Source organism: Orcinus orca, chromosome 20, assembly GCF_937001465.1.
Source record: "Orcinus orca chromosome 20, mOrcOrc1.1, whole genome shotgun sequence".
Lineage (NCBI taxonomy): Eukaryota > Metazoa > Chordata > Mammalia > Artiodactyla > Delphinidae > Orcinus > Orcinus orca.
In genome coordinates, this window is record NC_064578.1 from 13,168,628 (window position 1) to 13,194,251 (window position 25,624).

Genomic DNA, 25,624 nt, shown 5'->3' on the forward strand with positions numbered 1-25,624 from the left:
TTATCGAGTATTGCACATGGTCCTTTTATTCTCTGCAGCAAAAACGATTCCTCCCTGCAGGCCCAGAGCCTTGGGTCTGCAGAGAACTCTACAGACACAATCCTGGGGTAGTGGTTCTAGACAGATGGCGCTGATGTGCTCGGGGCAGAAGCGTAACATGGGAATTGAGTCACAGGCTGGCTCCCAGGCTAAGTTCCAGTTACTCCTGGGTTAGGAGGACAGATGGGGCTGTTTAAAGGTCCCAAGATTAGAATGTCCTTGTGGGGGATGGAGCGCTCCTGGCTGGACGGATCCATCTGGGTGCGGGGGAGATGCCTCCTCGTGGTAGCCGCCCTTCCCCCTCAGTTCTTCACATCTCCCAGGTGGAGATGGGCAAAGGTGGCGGCCAGCTGCAGCGCCTCCTGCAGGCAGCCCACGTTCTTGCCTGTGGCCTGAGCGGACACATCTTTGCCACCACCTTTGCCATCCATCAGACCTGACACCTGTTGCACCCACTCACTGGCTTTCAGGCCCCGGTTGGCTGCATTCTAGAAGACAGGAAGGAGAAGTGGGGGTCAGGACAGAGGATGGAATTGAGGGAGACAAGGAGAGGGGTGGGATGGAAAAGGGATGGGGGAGCCTGACACCCAATCCTGCCCTGGGTGATGCTGCCAAAGCTAAGAGAGATCCTACTGTGGGTATGACAGCCCGGGCGAGGCATACCAAGCAGCAAAGCCAGCACGGTTAAATATATCCACCAGGGAGGGGAGAGCCTGAGGGGAAGGCGTGCTGGGGAGGTGACAAACAGGTGAGCAGGAAAACGGCCACTTCTAACAGGGGTTGCACAAACACACATGGGTCTTGGCAAACAGGTGTAAGAAGAACCAAGCTCCCTGAGAAAAGCTATGGCCACTGGCACAGAGCTGCTGTGAGCAAGACTGTAGGGCACTCTGACCTGGGGGACTTGACACAAGCATGTGATCTTGCCAGCCTCATTATCCACTGTGAAGAGCATGGCAGACGTCTCAGGGGAATGCGTCTTGAAGAGCTTCAAGGCTTCGTTCAGGGCCTGTGGGGAGAACCTGGCATCAGGCCATGGCCCTGGGGAAGGGGGCCACACTCTCCACAAGTGCAGCGGGTCTGCAGAGCTCAGTTCTCAGAGAGCTCCCACTCCCTCCCCCCTTCTAAGAGCAGGTGCTGGTCCCGGGGGCCTGGATGGAGGACTAAGCACAGGGCCTCGCCCACGCTCTGGCTCGGAGCTTCGCCTTCCACCTCGAGGAGCCACAGCTCTCCAGCCACCAGCTCTCTCCATGGCTCAGCCCAACCTCAGTCCCAGAGAGTGGGCCGTCAGGCAACTACTCTGCTCAGAGCCACAAGGCTCCCACTTCAGCCACCAGAAGGCTGAGACCCCGAGAGGAGGAGACAAGCAGCAGACAGGCACAGGGTGGTGCCATGGAGCCCCAACCCCGGCTTGCCTTGGCCGAGGCGCCGCTCTCCATCTCCAGGATGACAAGGGGCTGGTTGGGGCTGCTGTCAATGAGCTGCTTTGTCTTCTCCAGCACCTGCAAGGAAGGGAGTCCAGAGGAGAGGCCTCAGGTCAAAGGCTCAGACTCCGAAACCCAGAGAGCAGTCTGCACAGCCTTTGCTGGGTAAATCCTCCCGGCTCCTGCACTGCCAGGACTCACCCGCTTTTGGACATCGGCTTTGTTAGCCCGGTCTAGGTCATCCATGATTTTCTTCAGGGATTTGAGATTCTCCCGGAATTCATCCTTCTGCCACTGAGGGATGACTGCGGTGGCCAGAGCCTGGAACCAGAACAGGAACTCCACTGGGAGCTGGGCCACGAGGAGCGAGGATGTGAGCCCACCCCACCCTTCTGGCTTCTGACACCAGAGTCCCCCAACCAGTGTCCAGAAGGAGAGAGAACACAAGAACAAAAAGGAATCCACTGGCCTTGAGACGAGTCACTTTATGAGCAACTGCATGAGTTGTAAGGAGCAGGGCTGGAGAGAAAGGGGCAGAATAAAGAGAGCTGGGACCCTGTTAGACCTGGTCCCCCCACGGCAGTGAACACAGCCCGTGATGGGCTAATGGGAAGCCCCCGAATGTTAACAAACACCAGGAGACCTGGAGACAGTGGGCTCCCACAGTGCCTCTCCCACCCCCCTCAACACCGGTGCCCACTAGTGCTCAGAAGGGGCTGCCCTGCCATCGGCAATGGGGGCAGCAGCTGGTTCCAGGGGTCCGGAGGCCAGGATCCGGGAAGCTCCCTTGGCAAGGTTGCCGGACATCCGAAGTCAGTCCAAAGGCCCACTGCACCGAGAACCAGGACCTGAGGAGGGAGGCCGCCCCTACCTCACCGAGGTCCGCGATCTCCCTCTGCACGTCCTTATTTGGCGCAGTCTGGGCCTTCACTTTGGCCTCCGCGACAGAGAGAGATTTCTTCAAGCTCTCTGCTTTCCTGAGCGCCTGGGAGGAGGCAATCAGAGTTGTAAACTGTGGGTCAGGCAACTTTCAGCTTCACGACTCTGTGAACGGTGGCAGACACCAATGGCAGGCTATGGAACAACACACCCCCAGAACACCAGAACTTTCTCTTCCTTCAGGGGCAAGTGTTTGCAGCCTCATGCCCCAGAAAGGAGCACCCTCCTCACACACCTGGCCAGCGGAACTCAGGTTCAGGGGGTGACAGAGAACTCATGAGCCAGGAGCCCTTCCCACCTATGAAATCATCACTCCTCAAGCCTCGGCACACGTCAGGCGTGAGCTACAGTCCCCACCCCCAGAGCAACTGTCCCCGTACTCCATGCGTCTCAAACTGGGTACATACCCCAAGGGAGATGTGGCTAAGTGCTGGGGGCACAGAAGCCACAGCAAAACTATGGCCTACCCTCCTAGACACAGACATCTTATGGCAGAATCTACCTGTATTTTAAAAGATTAAACGTAAGATAGCTAGAACGTTTCGTGCGGTGCTGGCTTTCCTCCGCCAGGCGGGGTAACGGGAGGACACCCTGGAGGGAGTGCTGTACCTCCGATTCTGACCGCAGTGGCCACGTGACCATCCGCACTGTGGATCCACAGATTGGGCCCCGCTTGCCTTGTTCAAGTAAGCCACAAACCAGCCTGACCTGCTCACCTTCTGGGCTTCGGCACCTGTGACAGCAACAATCCTCCGGATGCCCTTGGCAATAGCTTCTTCACTCACAATCACAAAAGCTCCCGCGTGACTCGAATTCTGCAGATGCCTGAATGGCAGAAGGCAAAGTTCATGGTCCTCACAGCACCCAGGAGCCCTTGGCTGGCAGGCAGGAGCCCTAAGTGGTAGTCGCTCCCAGGGAAGCTCCCTCAAAGGGATGATGAGCAAAGGCCCTTCGTGTTTATTTCAGAACGCAGCTGTGGCCTGGAAGGGGCAGGCAGTCAGGGAAGGCCTGGCTGGGGCCGACACTGAGCGAGGCGCCACGTTCCTGAGCCTCAGTTTTCTCACGCATGAAATGTGGGTAGTTCTCCCTCACCACACTGCTGCCGTCTGTCCCTGCTCAACAGCCTGAGAGTATCTGTGGATTCCCTCTCAAGTCTTACCACAGCACCTCAGACAACCCCAGGGGCTCAGAGAACCTCAAACGCTCATTTACTCTCAGCCACTCCACAAGGATGATGTAAAGTCTCCGAAAGCTGTTTCCAGTGCTCTAGAGTGTCATGGAGAGAGGTATCAAGGCAGAGGTGGGACTCATTTGAAGGCCCAATTCTACTGGACAGAGGGAGGCCTGGAATGTGATCTCCCAGATCCCTACCCCATCCTCCATGCACCCACCTGCTCTCTGCCTGCCGGAGGCTCACAGGAGGCCCTGGATGGGCTCTATCATGGCCTTAAGAATGTCTTTTTCCCCCTGATTTCTTGGCAGGCAGGAACTTCCCAGGCCACCAGACAGTCCCAGAAAGACCCCAAGGGCTATGGAGGACTCCAAGTTGGCAGAAACACGTGGCTGCCCACAGCCAAACTGAGCCAGGTCTACCGTGGGGCTTGACTCAGGGGCTCTGAGACGATGAGGTTAATTCCACAGATGCTACTCAAGCCTGCAAAGGGAACTATGTGAGGCCCTGGGAACGAAAAGGGGCTAGGACCAGATCAGAAGCTCCAGCGCCTTGCGGAATCATGAATTCCCAGGCCTTCTGTCATCATCCGTCCAGGGAACGAGAGCAAGCAGCTGTAAGTGTTAGGATGACATTTTTCACCTTCCCTCCTGGGAAGAACGTTTCATCACACACCCAGTAAATGTCAGCGTCAGACACGGAGGGGTCTGATGGGAGCACGCAGATGCTGATTCCTGGGAATACTGTTTGGCACCTGCATTTCTGAGGACTCTGTTTCATCCTTAGACAAGTGAGAGCTGGTCTAGCCTATTACCCACACCTTCCGAGGGTAACGCAAATTAACAAAAGGCAGGTCCACCCACTGCTCCCCCTGAGGTACTCACGTTCCCCCACAGAACTCAACAGAAGTGAGCGAGCCAGCAGGACCGGAGGGGTCATCCAACAGCTCAGACACCGGGACCCCAATAGAGACGACTCGCACAGGGTCAGGATAGGTCTCATCAAACACAGCCCGCAGGCCCTGGATGGCTTTAGCTGCTGCCAGAGGACAATCCTGGGTGTAGACGGGCTGCCACGGAAAGAAGATAGGAAAAAAAGCTGGGAAAAGATCTTCTCTGAAGGTGCAGTAGGAAGCAGCAGGGAGAGTGCAGTCTTGCAGGCATGGCTCTGGGTTTCTGATCTCGGTTCTGCCCATCACGTGCCCTGAGCCTCCCAAAATAAAGCCCCATGTGTAAAGTCAAGGGGCTCAAAATAGGAATTTCCAACTACTTTGTTGAACAGTGAACCAAACCTTAAATGGACGTGCTGTATGTAAAACAGATTTAACTAAAAGAGCTCTGGTTGTCCTAAAGAAGGGGCGGACCAAAGACCTCCCTGAGGTCCCCCACTGAACACCAGCACTGCCTCCTACCCAGCACAGTTAAGAATCACTGCTTTGAACACATGTGTTCACCGGACAGACTATGGCTCGACAGAGTGAGAGCATCTGGGCGGGGGCGGCTCCATACATAGAAAGCGATGGTGCAGGAAGGAGTGGAGTTCATGACCCAAGAGCTCACATGTAACGCAACCCACCTTGGCTGCTTCAATCATCTCGTTTGCAATCTCCTCAGCCTTCTTGATCTGTTGGGTGGACATGGCTCCCTTGGCGGTGAAGTCAAACCTAAGGCGGTCAGGAGCAACCAGGGAGCCTCTCTGGTCAGCCTCCCCAAGCACGGAACGCAGGGCGAAGTTCAGGATGTGGGTGGCTGTGTGGTTGCTCATGACAGGCCTCCGTCGGGGCTATAAAGGGCAGAGCAGGCTGGTGGAGAGGTCTGCAGCGGACTGCTGCTCGGCCCCCAGCACCTGCTCTCTTCTTCCCAAGTACTAGAGTTTTTAGCTGGACCCATGGCTGCCCAGAATAAAGCCTACAGCTTCCCATGCCGCTAACTGTGGCCATGTAACTAAATTCTGGTCAGTGGGCTGTGAGCAGAAGTGATGTGTACCCTTAAAGGAACACACCCTCCCCTTCCTCTTTCCCACTGTCTAGAACAGGAGTTGGCAAGTTATGGCCTGTGGGCCGAACCCGTCCTGCAATCCATTTTTATATCTAGGTTTATTGGAACATAGCCACACCTGTGTGTTTACGTATTGCCTACGGTGCTTTTGTGCCACAACCGCAGAGTCGAGTAGCTGTGATGGAGACAGTATGGTTCAGAAAACTAAAAATATTTACTATCTGGCACTTCACAAAAAAAGTCCACCAACGCCTGGCCTAGAAAATGGATCTCATAGCTACTTTCTTGGACCATGAAAGCAAGGGCAACACCCCAGGAATGATGGTGGAACAACAGCAAGGAAGAGCAAGGCCCTGTGACTTTGTGGGGAGGGCCTCTGCATCAGCTCAGACTTTCAGGTGACAAACACACTTCTGTCTTGTTTTATGCTACTATTATTTTGGAGCTCTGGCACGTGCAGCAGAACCTATTTCTTAACACAGGATCCTTGGCTCCTGAAGAAGTATTTGAGGTTAAGCTGGAGAAAGGCCATCCGTGAAAATGAAGCTATAGGATCTCAACTGAAATCACTGTGGTCTAACTTGGGAACAGATTTAACTCTCAGTGACATCCCTCAAAATTTACTTCTGCACCTTACACGCAATCATCTACTTATAATTTCACTTAGGAGGGACAGTAATGATGGACCAATTGAAAGCCAGAGGAGGAGATGAATTCCTTTCACAACCTGCATCAAATCACTATGACGTACACTTTAAAACAACTCTTGTAATTCTACATGCCAGGTATGCCTCGATAAAGCTGACATTTTTTTTAAAAGGGGAAGGAAAGATGATTACTAACCAGCCTAAAGCAACTCAAACTCACCTCATCAATAAACAGCCGGACCTGATCCCCCACTTTCAGGCTGCCATAGATTGTTCCTACGTGCAGGACATACCCTCCTCGGACCTGAGCGTTCTTCACCGTAAACTCAGTTTTCTAAGAGGAGTCAAGGAGGAGACCAATACGTAAATAAATCCAAATACATATGTGTGTGTATATATGTATATATATAAACAGACATAAATATGAATTCTCCCTTTATGTACTATACACACATACCATTAATACCATTACATATACATACATACATATATATATGGACCACTATATAAATATTTATTACAAACACACAACACTTTAAATATGTAACACATGTGTATATATACATAGACACAGACACACACACACTCTCTCCATTAAGGAGCATCTTAGAGAATTAAAGCCATTGTAAGGAAGCTCAAGCCCGAGACTAGGTAACTCATCCAAGACCACAGAGACAGCAGTGGCTGAGCTACAGGCCACGTCTTCTACAAGGATGTCTGCCCTCCAGGGAGCTATCTCTCCTTCTTTACAAGGAAAGCCTGGAGGAACCAGGGATCAACCTAAGCAGCCTGGCTGCAAGGATCCTGCTACAAGGGGACCTAACGGTGATGAAAGCAACACAGTACAAGAAGCAGCTCCCTCGGCTTCAGAAACACTGACCACAGAACACGACCCAAAGATGGGTGGTGTCTGCCCCTCAGGGCTGGGAGCACCAAGAAGCCAGAGCAGCTGCCCGGCGCCCAGGCCCGGCCCTTCGCTGGGCCCCCGCTCCCCACTGATGAAGAAGAACTGTTGGCTCACGTCTTCGCTGCCGTCATCGACCTTCACCAGGTAGCCTTCGTCGTAGATCTGCCCTCCTTGCTCGGCATAGAAACAGGTCTTGTCCAGCACCACTCCACACTCCTGGCCCGTGGACACTTCCTCCACAAACATCTTGTCCCTGCGCAGAGCCATCACTGTAGCCACTGCACTCTCAAACACTGCATACAAGGGGAAAACACGGTTGATGACTTCATTCACACATTCTTAGCTGGCTTTTATCGGATTCTATTTCTCAAACTCTCCTTAGGTCCTAATTGTCTAATTTCATGTTGGAAGAAGCCTATTAGACTCCACAAAAGGGCTTAACATGCTGGTTTTCTACTGGAGAATATAATACTCAGTAGGGGTGACCAACTGTCCCGGTTTGCTTGGGACCAGGGGATTTCCCAAGGTGTGAGGAAAACACTGGGACAATTTCAGTGTCAACACTGGGACAATTCTGGGAAAATGGGACAGATGGTCACCCTAACTGTGAGCTACTGAACAGAAACCTGATGAATTTGATTAGTAGGTATTTAAGAGTAGTAATAAATTCCCTACTCCAAGGTCAATTCATAAGGAATGTATTCCTTTTGTGGGCTTCCTTACATAGATTTAGGTATCTCTGCTGGAGCAAAAAAAGCAAAAACATGTAGCACCAGTATATTTCTTTTGAGTTGTCTTAACTTTAGAATGCTACTATCCCGATGCAAAATTCAACAGCCACAGGGAATTTTATAAATCAATGTCATTTTCCTTATTTCCTGCAAGATGTTGCAATTAGGGAAAACTGGGTATAAGGTACAAGGAATCTCCTGGTAAATTTCTTTTACAACTTCCTGTGAATCTATAATTATTCCAAAATAAATAGAAAGTCAATCACCAAGGGTCTCTCCGAGTATAAAATTACACAGCATGACTACACAGCACTGCAGGCAAGGCTACCATGGATATCCTGGGTTCCTAATCTTGAGACTCATTGCTTGAAAACCACCCCAGATGAGCACACTAACATACCGTAGCTCCCACTGGAGTCCGAATGGTAATTATACTTTGGGGAATCATCTGTTGCCTCCAGACCCTTTTCCCGGAGCTCTTCAATAGCATAAATGTCCAGCATAATGAGGTCTTCCCCACCAGCTCCCTTGCCCTGTGATTTCAGCTGCCAGTAAGAGAAATAAGCATAAGTTACCTTAATATCAAAGAAAAAGCACTCTGAAGGACTTGAAATTGCTAAACTATGCCCAATGTAAAGCTCTAGAACAGAGTTTTTTGACCTCAGCACTACTGACATTTGGGGCCAGGTAACTCTTGTTCTGGGAGGCTGTCCCCTGAAGGAGGTTGAGCAGCATTCCTGGCCTCTACCCACCACAGGCCAGTAGCATCCATCCCCAGTTGTGAAAACCAAAAACTACCTTTATACGCTACTGCCAAATATCCCTTGGGGAAAGAGGGGCAAACTGCCCCCACTTGAGACTCACTGTCTTGGGAAAAACAGAATTTCAAAGACTTTAATGGAAGGAAATTCTTTCTTGCCTTGCAGCCAAGTCCTGCCTTGACTGGGGCTGAGTTTCTTGCTCACTCCCCAAATGCTTTACCTGAGCCAGCTTCCTCTCCTCTTCAAAGCCATCCATATCTACCACCAGGCCCTTCTCTTCAGCAATCAGTCCAGTAAGATCCACTGGAAACCCATAGGTGTCATAGAGGAGCCAAGCAGTGTCCCCTACACAGCACAAAGGAATCACATAAGAATGACAGGGATGGCCCCCCTTCCTTTCCATCCCAACCCCTTCCCAGGAGGACACTGGCAGTGACAGGAGGGATTAAAGAGCCAGGCAAGTTAGTAATGGTTCTGTGTATTTGTCAGAAAATCCATCAAATCTTTTGCAGTCAACCTGGGGGAAGCACAAGAGGTCCCTGGAAAAGTTCTGTTTCTTAATCTGAACACAAGTGTGTTCAGTTTGTGGAAATTCATCAGGCTTTCACCTTGCACATTATATTATACTTCCATAAAAAGTAAAAACTTCTGGAATTAATTTTCCTGTCTGGTAAAAAATTAAAGTTGTAAAACACTATATACTACTCGTTCCCATTTTTTGCTTGCACACGCGCACACACCCCTATATACGTTTGTATGCAAATACAGAAAAGTCCTGAATAGTTATACAACAAACTCCAAAGAGTTGTGACTTCTGAGAAATGAGTTTGGGAAAGAGGATTTTCACTTGTTACTTCTGTACTGTTTGAATACTTTGCCATAATAATATGTTACTTTTATAATCTTACTATAAACCCCATTTTACACCAAAAGCGGTCTAACCAAGCTATGCTCAGCCTTTGGAGACACAGGAGTCCACTGTCAGTTTGTGAGAAAGGGCTTTCCTCTTCCAGAAAGATGAACCAGGCTATTGAAGAAAGGAACAAACCGGTCCTTACCGGGAATGGTTTTGCTGTCTCCCAGGCTCTGAATTTTCCTGTCCAGGATGCGACGCCCTCTGCTGAGCGTCTTGAGAAATTGCACTTCTTCTTCATTAATGATGTCCTTCACCATATCTGGGTCCTTCTTTAGCTCAGGAAATGCATCTCCCTGGTAAATGGGAGACACAGATATGAGCCCAATGAAGGCAGGGACTATACTATGACTCCTCTAAAAATTCTCATTAACAGTGTGATATCTCCCACTCTACACCTTTTAAGGTATGTGCTTCAGTACAGAAGAGGTGAACAGGAAATACACCTACCAGGGACTGCACAACAACATCTGCTAATGTAGCAAAGAAACCCCTGCTGGCGTTGAGTTTCTCATGGGAGTATCGAACAGCCCGGCGGAGAATCCGTCTCAACACATACCTATAAGAGGCAGAACCCAGTTTCCTGCTAGACAACATTCCCAGCCGAGCGTTTGGTAGTGGGTCCTTTGGAATTCTACCCAAGCAACATGACCAATTTTTTGTCTTTCTCTTTCAGATTCTTTCTTTTATCCTAAGCCTGCTTTTTCTTTTCTTTTTTTTTTTGCATTCCCCCAAAGTCATTAACATTAATTCCAGCATAAAACTCAGTAATATATCCAGAAAGATGCATCAAGGATAACCTGGGGTAACCTTGGTTTATTTTCCAAGCTTGTTCTGCTGAACCAGAGATGAAGGCAAGAAGTACAGACCAGACGGCCAACTTGATGCCCACAATCCAATTCCAGGTCCCGGCTGTCAGTAATGAAGTTGCCTGGGGTTCATCAGTATCTCCCCTGCCCCTGCCAATATCTTATCAGACAACCCTAAATACAATTCTTATCATCATCTTTAATATAGTAAACTCTTCAAAGTGAGCTGAAACTCCCTTTATCCCTAAAAAAAATAAAAGGATCCCTCCAACTACCTAGAAGACAAACAATAATGAAGTACGGTGTTAAGTTCCACGGAGAGCCATAAAACTCAACAGTGTCAGTCCTCACCCTGCCCCACGTGTAACACACTTACCCCCGCCCTGTGTTGTCAGGTCGGCCACCATCAGCCAGGGCCACGGTGATGGTCCGAGCGTGGTCGGCCAGCACCCGGTAGGCCATGTCGATCCCATCAGCATCCTCAGCACCAACCTTCCCAGTGTATGGCCGAGCACCTGTGCCCTACAGATGAAAACCAGGAGGCAGCTCATCAGGAAGCAGCCCTTCTAGTGTTGCCTCACCCTAGGAGGTTCAGAGAGGACTGACGGGGCATAAATCGAAAGGATGACCTCTTGCCAGATCCTATAACCCCAAAAAAGGTAACAGGAGCAAGAGTGAAGAGCCCCCAGCTAGGCCCCTGCACACAATAAAATACAGTGCCCTGTGCTTAGACCCCTGTGTTAGTAACAGTGAAGTTGGTAGATGGTCACAGGTACCCTCACCCGGCAAAGCATATGATTGTTTTATCTTTGACAGTACTAAGGGTCCAGCCTGGAAACCTCCACAGAAGTCTGCAATAGGACCAGTACCTTCTGAATGGCTTCAAAGTAAGGGACAAAAAGGTCAGTGTCATAGTTGGACATTTTATTCTGCAACACAGACACTAGTCGCTCCAGGCCCATCCCTGTGTCAATGCTTTTCTTCGGAAGAGGTTTCAGAATGCCATCGGTTTCCCTGCAAGATCCAGAGAAAGAGGAGGATGAAACACGGACTCAGGCTGCCACCTCTCCCTGCTGGGCAGAACTCACTTTGCAGTTTGCAGGCTGTGACTATTTGCCATTTGCCTCTGCCTGTTTCGGTGGGAGGTGGGGTGTGAAGGGAGAACGGGAAGAAATACTCTGGGGTTCATTAAAGAGTGAGGCAAGCTTCAAGGAAATGAGCTTTAAAACAGCAGTTCAAATTACAGCAAAAATGACATTATAGGAATAGCCCTTAAGCAGGTAGTATGTGGAATAAAACTAGTTTATAAAAGAATAGGCCCAGCCCTGTCCCAGAGATCAGAGGGAAAACCTGAGAAATAAAATTGAACAAATGTCCACAAGATCCCATGATGCCTTTAGCACTGCTCCACTGTCCCCAAAGGCGAGGATGAGAAGACAGCCATGCGCCGAGTTCCTCTCGCTCTACGCAGCTTGAGGAAAGGTGCTGCTCTTAGCAGGAACAGATCAGGACCCCAAGACCACCTGTTATACTGGATGAACACGAGGTTCCAGATCTCTAGCACATTGGGGTCATCCTGGTTGACGAGGTGCGCCGCATCCCGACCACCAATCCGGTCGTAGTGGATCTCACTGCAGGGACCACAAGGGCCCGTGTCACCCATCTCCCAGAAGTTATCCTTCATGTTGCCTGGGAGGATTTTGCTGTCATCCAGCCTGCAGAGAGCGGGAAGATAAGCCCATTTATAGCTAGTGACAGGATTCTGCACAGACTTGCATCTGCCAAAAAAGGAGATCCTTATGCATTTCTAGAAAGAAGGCTCACTCTTTGGCAATTACTAGTGCTGAGTCTGCATTCAAATCCTGATAAAGCAGCAGAACATGATTCTTTTCAAGAGTGACTACAACAGAATACAAAATGCACATATGCTGTGATCATAAATAAATAAAAACATGCAAAGATGTAGATAAAGTCTACACAGGAACACATAAAAATGAAAACGTTTATGCTGAATATGACCAGAATTTACCTATCTGTCTGTCTGTCTGTCTATCTATCTATCTATCGGCTGCCCGGCTTGTGGGATCTTAGTTCCCTGATCAGGGATGGAACCCGTGTCCCCTGCAGTGGAAGTGCACAGTCCTAACCACTGGACCGCCAGGGAATTCCCGACCAGAATTTAAACAAATTTCTTTGCACGTTTCTTTGCAAATGTTCCTTCATTTTTATAAATGAAAACAATTATATTATGACAGTATAAGTGTTGAAAAAAAGCAGCTGATCATTTAAAGTCACCTCTCTATGCCCCAATTTAGTCATCTGTCTTTTACCTTAAAATGATACCAAAAAGAATTTAAGGTTAAAACATTTCCAAAATATTGACTCTGCTGAGAGTTGCTAGGTAACAGAGCACTCAAAAAAGATTATGCTTGTTTGAAATCAAAGTACAGATATATACAAGCCAAGTAAAACAGGATTCAAAAAGTCAAGATTAGTATTTTAAGTTTCACATGTGCTACTACTCAAAACATCCAAGTACATTTAGACTATAGAGTCTAACCAAAGAGGGATTTCAGACCAAGTACAAGGGGAAGCTGGATTGAAACAATATACCCTGAGTAAAAGTAATTTTAAAAAAAATTAAAAATAAAGGAGAAGTAGCAGTGCTTAAGTATATAAAAAGCTACACACTAAATGACAAGAGAGTTTAAGTAAAAAGAACAAGAAAATGAGACAAGGACATCATGGGCATTCTTGTTATCTACAGGGGAACATCACTCCACAATCAGATTCCTCTTGATACAGAGCTTCATAAATTCTATTATGTTCTAAGCCCAGAACACATATTGCTCATCTATCATGTTACCTTTTATGCTATGTGATTTTATATTAGAATTATATTACATTAAAAAAAAACAACCCACGGGGCTTCCCTGGTGGTGCAGTGGTTGACAGTCCGCCTGCCGATGCAGGGGACACGGGTTCATGCCCCGGTCCGGGAAGATCCCACATGCCGCGGAGTGGCTGGGCCCGAGCCATGGCTGCTGAGCCTGCGCGTCTGGAGCCTGTGCTCCGCAACTGGAGAGGCCACAACAGTGGGAGGTCCGCGTACCGCAAAAAACAAAACAAAACAAAAAAACCCCCCACAACTTCCTTTGTCCTAGACCTGTTTGATGCCATTACATTTCCATAAGAAATAAACTGTTTCATATCAATACACTCTGTTGAAAAAGACACACACATACACACAGGGCTACAGAAATATGAAAAAAGGCCTGAAAGACTCTATATGGGGTATCAAACTATTAACAAGGACTAATGTTAGGGATCTTCCATTTCCTATTTTTTACATTTCCATATAGTTTGAAATTTCACAACATATGCACTCTATGTACAATTTCTAAAAATATATAAAAAGCAAAAAAAAAATGAGAGGGCTTCCCTGGTGGCACAGTGGTTGAGAGTCTGCCTGCCGATGCAGGGGACACAGGTTCGTGCCCCGGTCCAGGAAGATCCCACATGCCGCAGAGCGGCTGGGCCCGTGAGCCATGGCCGCTGAACCTGCACATCCAGAGCCTGTGCTTCGCAACGGGAGAGGCCACAATGGTGAGAGGCCCGCGTACCGCAAAACAAACAAACAAACAAACAAAAAAACACGAGACTCTTTATGTTGGCTTTCAACGACAGAATGATCAAGTAAACCTACTAAGAAGCAAAGGATGCACCAAAGGATAATTACTCCCAGTCACCTCCACCTCCACATACACACCCCAAAATAGGAAATGGCAATGCACCCCAAGTCCTAAGACCCCACTCTGGCACTGAGTGTAGGAACCATTTTATTCCTCCGTACTCATACGCTCCACATGCGAGCTACATTCTTACCCCAAGTTGTGCCAGATCTGTTTGCACTCCAGGTCTGGTTCTAAGCTGGCTGCTTCATCCCCCCCGAAGTAAGTAACGTAGAGTCTTTCAACTGGAATGCCAAACTCTTGGGTGAGAAGTTCTAGAGCCATCTTACATGCCAATTCCTACAAAACGATCAAAAAGATGTGGAATATGACCAAACCAGAATCTATTTAATATGAGTAGGAGAGGTCCAATACAGTATCTTCACCATAAACAGTCAAATTTATACAAGAAATCCACATGCAAACTGAAATCATAAAATTACAGGTACTGCTTCCAAGAAGTCTTAGAATTGATAAATGTCCTTCACTTCTGAATCTCCTAGATGATATTTTGTATCATGAAACCATCAAAGTTAGAACCCACTTCCCTCAGTAGAAATGACTGTTTTGCTCAAAATTCCTTTGATCTTTGCTCAGAGATCTCCTCTTTGAACTTACCTTGAAGTAATCTCCAAAAGACCAGGAGCCCAACATCTCAAAGAAGGTGTGATGATAGACATCCTTGCCCACATCGTCCAGGTCATTGTGTTTGCCCCCAGCCCGGATGCATTTCTGGGTATTGGCAGCTCTGCTCAGCTTTGCCATAGGGTGAGATGGGTCAACAGTATTCAGAAAGATGGGTTTGAACTAAAAAAGAAAGGGAACATTTCAACTTTTAAAAAGCTGCAGATATATCAGGTGTTTACAGGCTGGCAGGAAGAGAACACACATAGACTATTCATTTCCGGATTTGATTAGCCTGCAATACAGAAACTTATCAGAGGCAGGTGGCCCTGTGTGCTGCAGCAGAGGCAGCCTGTCTTGGAGCAGCTCCTCCCTGGTCCTAGTTCTCCAACGGTCTCCACCACTGCCAGTAACACCAACTGCACAAAGGAAAGCCCTGCCAGATCTGGGATAACAGTCAAGGTTGATGCAGTGAAACCTGTGTTTCCTCTCAAGTCTCTGCAGTCAGGGCTTATACCATCTTTCTGGAAGAACATATTCTAAAACCAATGTGCTGGCTTGGTAGTAAAGGTGATAAGGAAGAAAAAAATTTGAGACCTGTTCAGGGAGTAAAAATTAGCACCACTTGGTCACACTAAGTCACACTAGCTCCATAATCACACATGGCTGGTGTGTGATTAGATATAGAATTACCATCATTGCAGAAAGTACATTGTACAGTCCTGCGCTCGACCGTAAACTCCTTAAAAGCAGAAACTATCTTACTTATTAGCACCTAGAAAAGTACCTGGAAAGAACAGATGCTCAATAAATACTAATTCAAAATGTAAAAACAAACAAAGCAAAACAAAAAACACAAGGTATTCCTGATTAAGAGGCATACAGCACATAAGCAAATGACTGCCTGGGTTCAAATCCATGCTCCAGCATTTACCAGCTTCGTGAGCTTGGGCAGTTTACTTGAGCCTTCAGTGCCTCAGTAGGATGGCACAGAGTGAGGATTAAGTGAGTTAATATACATAAGACACAGAGCAATGCCTGGCGTATAGGAGGTGCTACATGCAGGCTACTAGTTACTGTTATTCAGGGAATGTTTATAAACCTTGGACTCCATGGCTTCTGCCAAGTACGTTCAGTTCATGTGGGAGAAGACAAAGCCTAGGTATGGCTGAGTAGAACAAAACTGTTTCAGTATTCCAGAAAACTCACCACCTTGAAAGAGTCCACCTAAAATTAGTGCCCTCAATTCCAGGTGTATGCATGGGACTCACACAACTGAAAACACTTTTATAATTTCATGGTTCATGTAATACAGGTGGAAAATGTTCCCAGTGCCTCTAGTTTTCCATGCCAGAGAAGAGACCTGAGAGAACAGAAAATGTCAACTTATCCCACAGTGAGGGGCATCCTAAGGGCTGGTGGGTCCACCGGGCTAAGCAGTCACCCAAAGAACCTCCAAAGGAAAGTCCTGAGGGCCCCATCTAACCTGAATCCACTTCCAGCCAATTAAATAGTTTTCAATGTCACAGGTATAGTGAAAAACTCCTTTTAAACACCTTTATAAACTTGTGATGCTCTCATTACTTCACAAGAAAATGCTTGTCTCCAAAAATAAAACTTTTAAATATCTTTTATAGTTCAATTGCCCCAAACACAAATCCTACTAATAAAGTTTCGTCAGCAGTAGATCCGAATTGGCATTCGTGGCAGTAGCTTCAAGAAAGAAGTTTAAAAAAAGAAAAAAATCAATAAGACTGTGCATGGGACTTCCCTGGTGGCACAGTGGTTGAGAATCCGCCTACCAATGCACGGGACACAGGTTCGAGCCCTGGTGCGGGAAGATCCCACATGCTGCGAAGCAACTAAGCCCATGCGCCACAACTACTGAGCCTGCGCTCTAAAGCCCGTGAGCCACAACTACTGAAGCCCACGTGCCACAACTACTGAAGTCGCATGCCTAGAGCCCGTGCTCTGCAACGAGAAGCCACCGCAATGAGAAGCCCATGCTCGCCACAACTAGAGAAAGCCCGTGTGCAGCAACGAAGACCCAACGCAGCCAAAAATAAATAAATAAATACATTAATTAATTAATTAAAGAAAAAATAAGACTGTGCATGGCCTAGAATGGGAATGAAAGCAAAGCCTTAAAAGAATCCTGAAGAGGGGCTTCCCTGGTGGCGCTGTGGTTAAGAATCCGCCTGCCAATGCAGGGGACACGGGTTCGAGCCCTGGTCTGGGAAGATCCCACATGCCGCGGAGCAACTAAGCCCGTAAGCCACAACTACTGAGCCTGCGCATCCGGAGCCTGTGCTCCGCAACAAGAGAGGCCGCGATAGTGAGAGGCCCGCGCACCACGATGAAGAGTGGTCCCCGCTTGCCACAACTAGAGAAAGCCCTCGCACAGAAACGAAGACCCAACACAGCCAAAAATAAATAAATTAATTAATTAAAAAATAATAAAATAAAAGCTCCTTTAAAAAAAAAAAGAATCCTGAAGAACTGACATTTTATAAAGAAAAAAACAAGGACAATGAAAAGATGAAGGACAACCACAACAGCTGAGCTAACAAGTCTCTTCAGGGCTCAGCAAGATTAACCCAGCCTCTGATTTTAATAAAGCACAGCTATTTCCTTAGGAGAAAAAAAAAAAAAGGCAAAACTTTACAGACTAGATGTAGGCTGTATTTTTCTTGAGAGGCATACAAGTTTAATCCATGAGTATCGGGGTCTCTCATCATAATTAAAAATAATGATAGTTAATATTCAAGTACCTACTTCAAATACTGTACTAAACATTTTAAATGCATTATTCTATTCACTCCTCACTACAATCTAAAGGCAGGCACTATCATTATTCCTCATTTCACAGACAAAGAAACAGAGGTTCAACGACATAAAGTAGATTCTGCAAGATCACACAGGAAGGACAGAACTGGGATTCTGACTGACTCCAGGGCTGCTGTGCTGCCTCTGTGGACAAAAAAGCCAAGGGGAAGGGAAAATACCCTTACCTGGTTCATGCCTGCATTGGCAAAGAGCAAAGTGGGATCATCCAAAGGGATGGTGGCAGATGAGTGAACATAGGTGTGTTCATTTCTCTTGAAGAAATCTATAAAACGCTGCCGGATTTCACTTGCTGTTAGGGTTGAGTCCATCTCGAAAATAACCCTACGGAACTAACCAGAGGAAAAATGAAAGAAAATTAGGGGAATTGAAACTAAGATAAGTAAACATTACACAAGACTCCTAGCTTCTCAGGCCATGTCAAAGCAAGACACGGGTAAGCTGTTTGATCCTAAAACCTCTATGTTGTAATGTCCAAGGCTAAAATCATCATCGAAGCAAAACTTGCTGCAGTAGCAGAGAGCAACCCCACATGCTCTTCCTTCCCGGGCCAACCTCAATCTGTTCAATACACCAACACATTAAGCGGAGGAGGTAGTTTCTTCATGCATTCATTCACTGCAAAAATGTATGGAGCGTCCGCTGTTCCAAGCCCTAGGTCAGGAATTAAGAAATGGGAATAGGGCTTCCCTGGTGGCGCAGTGGTTGAGAGTCCGCCTGCCAATGCAGGGAATACGGGTTCGAGCCCTGGTCCGGGAGGATCCCACATGCCGCGGAGCAGCTGAGCCCTTGTGCTACAACTACTGAAGTCCGCGCGCCTAGAGCCCGAGCTCTGCAACAAGAGAAGCCACCGCAGTAAGAAGCCAGCACACCGCAACGACGAAGACACAACACAGCCAAAAATAAATAAATAAATTTTAAAAAAACACAAAAGAAATGGGAATAAAACCTCACAGTTCAGTCTAGCAGAGGAGCCCCCTGGAGATGAGGGAGGCTCAGGAGACCCAGGTTCCAGTCCTAGCTCCAAGTCCTTAAGGGAATTACTTCAACAAAAGGGGGCCATAATAGATGAACTCTAAGGGCACTTCCAGCTCTGTCTTAACCCACATGCCTAGAACAGTGCAAAGTTCCACTATCCCCAAAGCCAGGGCCTCTAGGTTTGGCGTGACCATCTAGGGGAGGCAACAGTGGACCTGGGCATGGGCCCATCTGTACAAGGAACTGCCCTGCAAGTAGCAGGAATGTACCTGCCTCCACTTAGCTCCTCCAGAACCCAACTGCTAAACTGCTGCCTTCCCAGCTATTTGACTGCTAGGGAGTGAGGACGTTGTAGCCACACTGAGGAAGTAGAGCTCAAGAGCCAGTGAAAGAGAGAGGGAATCAGAAGAGAGGGAAATTAGGAATAAAACAGCTTTACAGTTTCAGAGCTCTTTCACATATATTACACGGCTTCTATGACAAGCAGGTTAGAGAGAAGTGACAGGCCTTGGTAGAGGGTACCAATCACTGGCATGGAGTTGTAGTGCCATGTTGCACTGGGTGTCTAGAAAAATAGGAACCATCTCATTCACAACATTATCTAAAAGTCTCTAGAATTCTAGACCTAGCTCTAACCTTTAAAAAGTCACTTTGAGGACTTCCATGGTGGCGCAGTGGTTAAGAATCCACCTGCCAATGCAGGGGACACGGGTTCGAGCCCTGGTCCGGAAGGATGCCACATGCTGCCGAGCAACTAAGCCCATGCACCACAACTGCTGAGCCTGCACTCTAGAGCCCGCGAGCCACAACTACTGAAGCCTGTGAGCCTAGAGCCCGTGCTCCGCAGCGGGAGGGGCCGCTGTGATGAGAGGTCCGCGCACCGCAACGGAGAGTAGCGCCCGCTCGCCTCAACTAGAGAGAGCTGGCACGCGGCAATGAAGACCCAACGCAGCCAAAAATAAAAACAAACAAATAAATAAATACATTTATTTTAAAAAAACAGTCACTTTGGGACTTCCCTGGTGGTCCAGTGGTTAAGACTCTGCGCTTCCAATGCGGGGGTCGTGGGTTCGATCCCTGGTGGGGGAACCGAGATCCCACATGCCTCACAGCATGGCCAAAAAAATTTTTAAACAATTAAATAAAAAGGCACTTTGTCCTAAATTTGTTTCCTTTTTTGTAAAAAAGTAAGATCTACTCTGCCTACGCCACCTGGGGTGTAAGGCCAAAAGCCATCCTGTATCTGGAAGCAACTTGTAACCTGGAACAAATTGGATACTATTACTTTACATCACTTAGCTCAAAGTTTTCTTCCTTCCTAGGAGGAAGATACAAAGAAAGATGTACACCACGAACATGATGAGACTGTGACTCTTAGATTTATGTTTAATCACAATTTCAATTGATTTATTCACAACTCAATCAACTCATTACTCAAACAAAAAGCCCTCTGGGCAAAAAGATGGTGAAACACTGGCAGACAGAGCCAAGGAGGTGACTAAAATCCCCACAGCTGAGGATTTTCTGTTCACGCTAAGGAGTCAAGGCTATGGTTTCTAGAAAGTTTGTCACACCACATTCTTCCTCGACCCTTCTCATCATGGCTCTCAATGAATATTAATCATGGTGGCAACAATGAACGTACGGTGCTAATCCTGACTGAGCAGCGACATCACAGCTGTTTCAGAATGTTCATTGCTCCTCCTCTAAATGTGTTACCTGAGGAAAATAAGCAGTTCCATTCCAAAAGACACATGAATTTTCCATCTTTGTTTATTCATTCAACGTACTGAATACATACTGTATGCTGGGAACCAAGATGAAAGAGAGTTCATGCCCTTAATAGGGAGATAGTCACAGAAATAACTGCAGTATGATGTAAAAGGATCGAATATATTGCTGTTAGGCCCTATGGACGCTGGGACTATTAAAGGCTGTGTCACCATCACCACTCATTCATTTATTCAATATAAATACACAGGAAGGCTATACTGGATACAGAGGTAGCACAAAGGAGGTCAGATTCCATTTCCCAGCAGGAACTGTAAAGGTCTTAAGTACCTTAAATCTCACTGGCCTTTGGGTTTAAGGCTCCAGCCACTGGACCTTTCAACATGCTCTTCACTTGCCAGGTAAGCTGACTACCCTATTCTCCCTTTTTGCCTTTTCCTAGTTAATTTCTCATTGTTGGCATCTCAATTTCAAAGAGACTTATTTAAGGAAGGCTTCTCCTTCTTAATCAGATTCTTCCTATTTTAGTCTCATAGCCCCAGGTGTCTCCCGTCATAATTTGCACATGCATTTGACAGCTGGAGGTCCATCTCCCCAACAGGCTGTAAGTTCCAGCCCAGTGAGAATCATGACTGGTGGTTTTTGCTCACCATTACGGTTATGTCCTCAGCATCCAGCACAGTGGTTGCTAAGTATTTCATGGTATAATTAATAACCCTTTAGTAGCGAACTGCGAATGAACTTAAAGCACACTGGAAACGCAGACCCTGAAAAAGTAATAGCTAAACGTGATGGAGCACGGAAATTGCTTCTAGGTAGGCCCGGACTAGTATCAGTTATTAGCTAATTTTAAGAATTTAGGGAACGGCTCACAGCCTGATTCCACCCGTCTTGACCACTCTACCCGCCCGCAACCCCGCCCGCCCCTAGGTGATTAAAACCAGGGGAGATAAAACCTCATCTTTGGGCGGATGGTCAGCGACAACAGTGATCCTTCCAAGGTCTCGGTCCTCAGCAAGGCCACCCGAGGCCACTCCACCCCCAGCGCTCCAAGGGTCTGACAAAAGGCCACTCTCCAGCTGCCGTGTCGCCAAGCGGCTGCCTCAACCCCGGCTCCAGCCCGCGCCCCGTTCCGGAGTACTCACAGGGCCTGGCCCAGGGGCCAAACGCCAAGCACAGCCGCTATCGCGGCGCCGTAGAACTCTCTCAGAGGTCAATCTGCTTCTCCCGAGGGTCGCAGTTCCTAACTCCTCCCTCAAAGCCCAGCGCCCGGAGCCACGGTTACCTGTCCCGCAGACACGCAGAGGTACCAGCGCCAAACCACTGCCCTTGGCAGCACGCACCGCCCCGTCCAACCAGAGCGCGCGGATGGAAAGTGCCCCGCCGCGCCTTACCTTTCCGAGAAATTATTGGTCATCCGACATGCCAGTCAACTGGAGCACGAATCAGCTTATTAGTTGGTTTCTGGGAAGGCGGGTCTAAATCGGCTGATGCAATGGCAGGGAAAGAAGGGACTGGGGCACGTCACGTGACAAGTAAGGATGTGGACTTCTGGGGACCGACATTTTAGTATCCATACTCTAAATCCTAGTCGTTGACATGATTAATAAGGGGGAAATGGTGACGTGTGTTTGGTAGAGGTCACAGCTCTTAGTATCTAGTTATGTTCGTTTTAGTTGCAGAATGGTATGCAGGCCTCAGATTCTGATACGTAGTGCTCATGGATACACTTGTCCTTTAGACCTTGTTGGATTTGGTGTGTAAAAAATAACATACTCTATGAGAGACAATTTGGCATTTGGTCCTCGATTTGCCTTTGAAAAGTAATAGTTAATGTTTATATGCGAGGCATTATTAAACATTTCCTACATTATTTCGTTTAGTTTTTAAACTGTGTAGGAGGCAGGCCAATTGGCATACCTTTTACAGATGAGGTAACTGCCTTGCCTAAGTACACACTGAAAAGTAAGTTAAAGAACCAAGATTCAAACCCGTTTCTGTTCAACTCCAAAGCCCATAACCTAAACTTCTCCACTATTAACTTACATCATCTTGTATATCTAAATACAAGGGTATAAAATTGTGCTGCTGGTCATAACTGGGTTAAAGATATTGTTACGGAACACAAGTTCATATGCCCGATGTACAGAGAGGCCAAACAATCCAAAAAGTGGGAATTTGGAGCAGAGAAAGGTTTATTGCAGGGATAAGCAAGGAGACCGGGTGGCTGGTACTCAAAAACCCCAAACTCCCTGATGATTTGGGTGGGGGGGGGGTTATGGTAAAATTTAGGGTGAGAGCTGCAGGGTGTGTGACTTTCTTCTGATTGGTTGGTGGTGAGGTAACAGGGTGGTGCTCCAGGAATCTTGCGCTCAGCCTGAAGTTACCATCCTCCACCTGAGTGGGGGGCCTTAGTTCCTGCAGAAGAACTTAAAAGATATTATATGTATATTCCTTGAGGAGGAACCAGGACCCTACCCCAAGGCTGCACTATTGTTTCTTGACTGCTCTTCCCTTGTTTCTGGATTCCCTCTCTTCCCTGATTAGCAACTGTCTGAATCTGCCCTTTGGAACTCTGGGAAGGTCAAGGAGGCTGAATAAAACCTATTTCCTAGAAAAGCTTTTGTGCCCAGGACGGCCCCACAGGGTCCTGCTTTGTTTCAATACTTCAGAAAAATTTTACTCTTTTCATGTAAAAGAGCATGCTACACAAATAGGTCAAGCTCAAAAGCTAGCAAGAAGTCACTTAATTTCCCAATTCACAGCAAAGCATTAATAATCATCATCACACCTAATGTTTGTTGAGCACTTAGTATGCAGCAGACACTGATCCTCACAACAACCTTACGAGTTACTTTTATTACCTGCTATTAACAGCTGAGGAAACTTAGGCACCCAGAGGTTAAGACAGCTAAGGTCAAAACCAAGAGAGACAACTGTTCTGATCCAAAATGGCCCAAAATAGATCTTCCCTGGTGGCGCAGTGGTTAAGAATCCGCTTGCCAACGCAGGGGACATGGGTTCGAGTCCTGGTGTGGGAAGATCCCACATGCCGCGGAGAAACTAAGCCCATGCGCCACAACTACTGAGCCTGTGCTCTAGAGCCCGTGAGCCACAACTACTGACCCCACGTGCCACAACTACTGAAGCCCACGCGCCTAGCGCCCATGCTCCGCAATAAGAGAAGCCACCGCAATGAGAAGCCTATGCACCGCAATGAAGAGTAGCCCTCGATCTCTGCAACTAGAGAAAGCCGCGCAGCAACAAAGACCCAATGCAGCCAAAAATAAATTAATTAAAAGAAAAAAAGATATTTAACAAAATGGCCCCAAATAGCATATTTAGTCACAACAACCTGAGAAATGGGTCAGACTTTTGTACCCGCAAATTTAAAATGGAGAGCCAAAATTGTACAAACTGTACTTTCAAAATAAAGTAATATTGGTTGTAGCCTTAATAACTTAGCTACGTTGCCATAGTTGTTGCTGTTAATATAGCACTTTCACTAACAAAAGAATTGAAGATAGATTAAAAAATGTTTTTTATTCCCCAGTGATTGGTTCAGTACACATGAAGAGAAATTGTTGAAGCCCAAAAGTCACATTCTTCTAAAAATGAATTTTCTACATGAATTATTCAGATAATTACCCAGTTCTCTATGATACTGTTACCGAGTCCAAGCTCGCTCTGCTCGCCACACAACAGGCCAGTAAATCAGAGACAAGGTGTTGAGGCAAGGAATACAAGTTTATCCAGGAAGCCAGAAGACCGAGAAGATGGCAGACTAAAGTCTCAAAATAACCACTTATTGGGGTGTGGATGCCAGTTTCTTTTATAGTAGAGAGGGGGAGGAGATGAGGAAGTAAAGTAAAAAGACCGTAAATTTTGCAAATATCCCCTGCAATGGCCAACCTCAGGGCTGTGTTAATTTCTTATTTCTTGCAGCCATCCACAGGTGGACAGGGTCGGGATATTTCCCTGAACAAAGGCGCTTTGGTTTAACATTCAGGGGCAGGGTTCCCTGAGGCAGGCCACTATGTATAGACGGTATCCTTTTAGTGAACAAAGCAGCGGAAAGCAAAGGTTAAAGTAAAAGAAACAGATCCAACATGTAGTCAGATTTGGCTCTTCCCTGTTACAATATTTTCCCCTGGCAGATAGTGTCAACTATATAATAGAAGGAAAACTATCTTAATGCAACATGCAAATTGTCTATTTTAGGAAACTACTAACTTATTCTGGGCTAATTGCTTAGGACTGTAGGTAACAGTGAGTGCTATACACATGGCTTGCTCTGCAGTAGAATACTGGTTGAACCTTACCTGGGGGCATGAGGAAGATAGCAGCGGCTCAAGATAGTACAGCTAAAATACTTAGTTTTGGAAGGATGTAGTCTAATTCTTCCATGGCACCTAAGCTACTTTTATCATCTATAAAATGAACTTTGAATGTTCATTTATTTGCTATTAGGTCAAATGGGGGTGACTGAAGAGTTTTCAGACCATGAAGTACCATAGGAGTCACCTAGTGATTTCGGATGCATGCAGCAGTAAGCAGTAGCTTGCAGCAATTAACAGCGAGTGGTAGCTGGAAGCAAGATCTTAGTTCCGGGACCGGGAGTCCTAACCACGAGACCACAGGGGCCAGCGGCTAGGGCTTGGATCCCTAGTTCTTGCCTGCCTTGTCAAGAATGAATTCAGGCGAGGAGGCAGAAGGTAAAGAGAAAAGGAAAAAGTTTACTGGAAAAGCAAAGTACATGCAGAAAGACACATGGGCGAACTCAGAGAAAGAGTTGCGCCTTTGGGAAATTCTTAAATTCTTTATAAAGGGGCAGTTTTCCGAGGCTTTGTCTTCCTTCTGGCCAACCATCTTGTTTTGTTCTCCCCTGGCTAATTTGTCTCAGGACCCTCCCCTTAGGTGCGCATGCACCTCTCAGTCAAGATGGATCCCGACGTGAAGCTGTCTGGGAGAAGCAAGAGTCACTATGGCCTGGAGTTGTCCCCTGACTTTTGACCCCCAAGGAGCCTTTGTGCCCATGTGTAGTGTCTCCCTTGCCCCAAGGTGAGGGGAAGCGGAGATCCCTTGGTCCTTTACTCAAACAAGGTTTTGCCCCTCTTTGCTCTTGCCATGACTGTTATCTTAAGGCATCCACAAGAGACAAAGCTTGGCTATTTACACTGTCCCTGTCATTGCTTCTATTTCAGAGCAAGCAGGAGACTGATTGTAAATGCCTAACCTGCAGCCCACCTATCTCCTGTCTCAGGAAATGCAAACAGGAGGCTAGTTGTAAGTATCCAGCCTGACCCACTTTTTTCTGTCTCATGAAACCTAAACGGGAGGCCAGTTGTAAATGTCTAACCTGGGGCCCATCTATCTCC

At 47.2% G+C, this 25,624-nt stretch overlaps 1 protein-coding gene across 5 annotated transcripts in view; it reads right to left on the bottom strand.

Annotated features, from left to right (window-relative positions):
• Positions 1-25,624, bottom strand: part of AARS1 (alanyl-tRNA synthetase 1) — a 26,801-nt gene continuing 1,177 nt past the window's right edge. Inside the window, exons 1-21 of one of the 5 annotated variants that reach the window (XM_033434651.2) lie at positions 21,532-21,635; positions 17,705-17,869; positions 14,688-14,876; positions 14,224-14,369; positions 11,862-12,053; positions 11,208-11,352; positions 10,715-10,860; positions 9,980-10,088; positions 9,675-9,825; positions 8,837-8,961; positions 8,256-8,400; positions 7,239-7,417; positions 6,438-6,551; positions 5,149-5,355; positions 4,458-4,642; positions 3,119-3,227; positions 2,335-2,448; positions 1,665-1,814; positions 1,455-1,541; positions 935-1,048; positions 1-527 (exon numbers count right to left, since the gene is read on the bottom strand). In XM_033434651.2, the coding sequence (XP_033290542.1) occupies positions 342-527; positions 935-1,048; positions 1,455-1,541; positions 1,665-1,814; positions 2,335-2,448; positions 3,119-3,227; positions 4,458-4,642; positions 5,149-5,355; positions 6,438-6,551; positions 7,239-7,417; positions 8,256-8,400; positions 8,837-8,961; positions 9,675-9,825; positions 9,980-10,088; positions 10,715-10,860; positions 11,208-11,352; positions 11,862-12,053; positions 14,224-14,369; positions 14,688-14,876; positions 17,705-17,848 (2,937 nt within the window). In that variant the 5' untranslated portion in view covers positions 17,849-17,869; positions 21,532-21,635 and the 3' untranslated portion in view covers positions 1-341. The other 4 variants (XM_033434650.2, XM_033434652.2, XM_033434649.2 and 1 more) reach the window with 4 other exon arrangements.